The sequence below is a fragment of the Penaeus vannamei genome, unplaced genomic scaffold (genome assembly GCF_042767895.1).
Source record: "Penaeus vannamei isolate JL-2024 unplaced genomic scaffold, ASM4276789v1 unanchor850, whole genome shotgun sequence".
Classification (NCBI taxonomy): domain Eukaryota; kingdom Metazoa; phylum Arthropoda; class Malacostraca; order Decapoda; family Penaeidae; genus Penaeus; species Penaeus vannamei.
The window spans coordinates 10,001-14,286 of record NW_027213854.1 but is presented as its reverse complement, the minus strand read 5'-3'; the positions used below and the strand labels follow the sequence as shown (position 1 = coordinate 14,286).

Genomic DNA, 4,286 nt, shown 5'->3' with positions numbered 1-4,286 from the left:
GTACTATGGAGAGATGGAGAATAAGGCTGTAAGGTAGTAATATGGGAGGATGGGGTGCTTGATGAAGGCTGTGATAAATTTGAGGAAGTTGGGAGGAATGTCTTCTGGAGATTGTCTCTGCTCTGAATTAGATACAAAGAATGAGTTGGTTAATTGTTCACCTACGTAAGATTTTGTATAATTTTAGATGTAAAAAAAACATACTATAAAAAATTATTTTTATTACAAAAAATGCTATACATGGAAAACATTTTCATAATATACATTTATAATGTAATATTTCGAGTAAAAGCAATCCTTAATACCAATATTTCATGAACCAATACTGCTTACATTAATTTAATTCAGAATGCATATTCAATACTGAATAGAGGAATATCTGGTTGATGAAGTGCTAAAATAAACAATTAAAAGAGAAGATAAGACGATGAAGTAAAAAGAAAGCTTGATACTAAGTATTCCTTCCTCTTGTCCAGATAATTGCAATTTGCTGTGAAAACCACGACACGAAAAAGACAAAAGATATTCAAATGATTGCATTTTCTAATATTTCCTCCTGTTGTTCTCCAATATTAGCATATAACTGAGACATAGGAAACTTGTATCAACTGCAAATAAATATAGGCAATGAATATTTGATAGCATTATCAGGAAACTAAAAAAATGATAATCATTGTTCAAAGAAAAATATACAGGATATAATACATATATCAAAGAATGGCTGGAAGATCATAATTCAAAACACACATGGCCAACTCAGTCTGTAGAATTTCTCTGTGTGAACTCCGAGGAGTACAAGCTTCAACATTACTTAAAATATTAGTTTGTGAGCGAGTGTTTCTAGTCTGTTGGGTTTTTGTACCTGTCATTCCAAGTGATTTTTTTCCTATTTTGTGGCAACCTACCCTTGGCGTGCATGCAGACCCTATAGAAATATTCTGGAGCAAGGACCGCCTTCTGGTTGATATGTCAGCACTTTTGTATGCTTCCTGAAGTCTCTTGAGACCAAAAGGTTGCAATTTTTTTCTTGAATGTGGCTTCGATTTCTGCAAACGTAACTTGACTGGCTGGAGTTCCTTGCATTCGTCTCTTAAGAGACGAAAAAGCTCACGAGATAGCTTAGGATTTGGTTTCTCATCAGAAAATTCTGGGGAGCTGTTATTTGTTTCCTTTCCAATGTGCTGACTTTTTACTTTTGGAGTGTTTTCCTCATCTGTTAAACAGTCACATCCTAATTTTCCATTGTACATCCCTAAAAGATGTGATGGATGGAAGCCCTTCCCCTGCATCTCTTTCCACTCATCTCCTGCAAGATTACTAAGCTCTCTACTAAGATAAGGCTTGGTCTTTGATTTTTTTACTAAATATTCTGTACTTCTTTCTAAGTTCATTTCATCCACAGGCTCTGACTGATATGGAACCGATTCTTTAGTCTGTGCAAGAGATTTCCAAGCAACATTAGTGTGTGTACTTAGAGGTTTTGTATTACTCAATAAGAATTTCCTATATTCTGTTTCTGATACATCAGTCAATAACACACTGTGTCCCTCTGTTGTTTCTCCCATACTACCATTAGTCTTTTTTTGTTTCCTGAACAGATTACCAGCCTTCACATCAGATGAATGGATATACTGGCAGGAACTAAGAGCACAATTATAGTCAGTTTGGAGTTCTTTATCAAAACTTCCTTGTATAGATGTTGAATGATATCCTGTCTGAAATTCCTTTTGGACAAGCATATGCAATTCTTTTGGCATATTAGATCTTGGTGAATTCTGACTCTTTTCTCTGTCCTCTACTTGCAGTACCTTCCTTATTAATGCAGGTTTGATAATTTTGAGAGGATGAAATCCTTTTCTTGAAATTTCCTTCCACTCATCATTTGCCAAATTGAGTAACTCTCTTGCACCTTTATATCTATTGCGATTAGTCTCTGATGCTGGTGCCTTTAATTTTGGTGTGTCTATTTTATCTACTTGCAAAGTTTTATTCTTATCCATACAAATTTCACGACCTACAGTATCCTTTAGATAATGGCAAATTTCACTGCCCCTGACAGTATCTAAGTTTAAACCTTTAATAATGTCCTTGTCTTTATCTAAAGCAATACTAATACCTGAATACGTTGGAGAATTCCCATTTTCATCTATACAATCATCTAAAATGTCAACATTCACAGGAGAAATATTTTTCATTCCACCTGGGAGAGCAATATCTGTAAACAATTTTTTGTCAACATTTTTTGATATGGGCTTAACTTCCAGCAAAGGAATACAGAAGTCTACTTTAGGCACATAATCTTTTTTACCTGAATGTGGGTCTGCTTTAGATAGATCTGTGGTTTCATTTCTATGTACGTTGGTTCTCTTTTTGGAATCAGTAGTATAAGCTTCCTGTGTTGATTTCTCTGCAAAATTTCTATTCAAGTATGGGGAGCTTCTAATGCTGTAATGCTTAAACCCACAAGCTCTTTTAATTTTTGTTTTATTTGGAATATATCTTTCCACAGACCTCCTTGTTAATCTAGCTTCTGGAATATTTAAATGTCGTAGCTCTCCTAGCCCTCTTTGCTGGAGTTCCCTACATTCATCCTTCAGAAGTTTATCCATTTCCCTACACTTTTTTCTTCCACTTGCAATTTTCTTTCCAGATTCATCCTCAGTCCTATTACTCCTAGATGTTTCCTTTAGTGTATTCATTGAGGACATGTTTTTGCACTTTAATTTTGTCTGTTTATCTCCAGGATTACAAATTTTGTCATTTATACTGCTACCAACCAAAGCTTTGAAGAATTCAACACCCTTATTCACTGTGTTTACAATATTACTAATAAAGCCCACAACAGGAGTTTCTACACTCTGTACATGCTTTTCCTGGGAATTCATACTAGCTTCCTTTGTTACAACCATTTCTTTTGAGACACCTTCCAACTCTACATTACTTTTTCTCTGTCTGCCACTTCCTTCAATATTCAAAGGTCTTTCAGTAATATTAAATGAAATATCCTCATCAACATGGAATGGAGGTTTAAAGCTAATTTCATCGTCAATTATTAATCCATGCGATCCCTGATCTATGGTGTCTTCATGTCTGAAGAAGTACTCTCCATCCAATACCTCTGGAACTATTGCTTCTTCTCCATGAATAACAGGAAAGCCTTTTTGTGTGCACATTCTAAATTGGGAGCTTTGTTGGGCTTCTACATTTTCATTCCTTACTTTCTCATATTCTGTTTTAGAGTTGGGGTGTGAATTGGCATATTTATGAGAAGTATCTAATATCAATATTTTTCTATCATTAGCAGTAAGGCTTTCATGTTTCCGTTTGCGGCTGTTGGGCTTCATTCCTGACTCACCAGAAACTACAGGTGGAGCAGCTAAAGGTAGGAACGCACTATCTGGGACGGGAGAAATGGATAAGTTGGGCGGGACATTTGGAGGCTGGCCATTGATCGCCAAGTCCCCTAGGCGTCCTGCTCCACAGTGGGACTCTTGTTTTGACGACCAATGGCTATTCCCATTTTTTGGCAGGGAATGTTTGGAAGAAAATGGTATTTTTGCACCAGAATGAGGGTAACAATTTAAACCATTCAGCTGTTGTGGTGCATTATCTGCTTCATTCTGCCTTCTACTCTTACCAGATTCATCATCATCACTTGAGAGATCAATTATTTCAATGGGTGTATTAGTTCTAGAAATACTAACACTTGCACTATTTATAGATAAAGAATCCTTACTATTTTCAAATATATGAGGCACGGACACAACACCTGATCTAACAGTTTGCATAACTCCAGTTTTGGTAACTGGATGAACATTAGTATTTTGGAATCTAGAGTCAGTGCTAAATTTAGATTCATTATTTTTAAATATTTTCACTACCTGTACTTCAGAATTAGAATTACACCACTCATCACTTAAATCCTTGACCACTTTTTTACTTTTTGTCTTAACATCACATAAGTCTTGTAGAACAGAGGAATTAATTTTTGCTGGTTTCACTTCCTGTAAATCCTTATTTTGATGGGAATGAGATCCATGTACTATGGCCATGTTATCAGTATCCTGATACAAAAATTGAAGGTCTTGATTCCATCTTCCTTTGGGCTGATGAGATAAAAAGATATCAGGTCCCTGATGAACAGCCTGCTGTTCATTTTCTTCCCTACCATGAGGAAACCTGTCTCCATATGTAAAAGCATATCTATGAGAATCTGCATACTGCAAACAATTGTCTGGTTGTCTAAGAGTTACTCTACTTCCATCTTGAAAAAGTGTATTTCTAGG

General features: G+C 35.7%; 1 protein-coding gene across 1 annotated transcript in view; it reads right to left on the bottom strand.

The window, feature by feature from the left end:
* Positions 1–206: 206 nt before the first annotated feature.
* The window catches only part of LOC113830352 (uncharacterized), a gene marked incomplete at its 5' end in the record, with an annotated part of 5,962 nt that continues 1,882 nt past the window's right edge, over positions 207–4,286 (bottom strand). Inside the window, 1 exon segment of the mRNA XM_027383566.2 lies at positions 207–4,286. This exon segment is cut by the window's right edge and continues 302 nt beyond it. Coding sequence (XP_027239367.2) covers positions 711–4,286 — 3,576 coding nt within the window.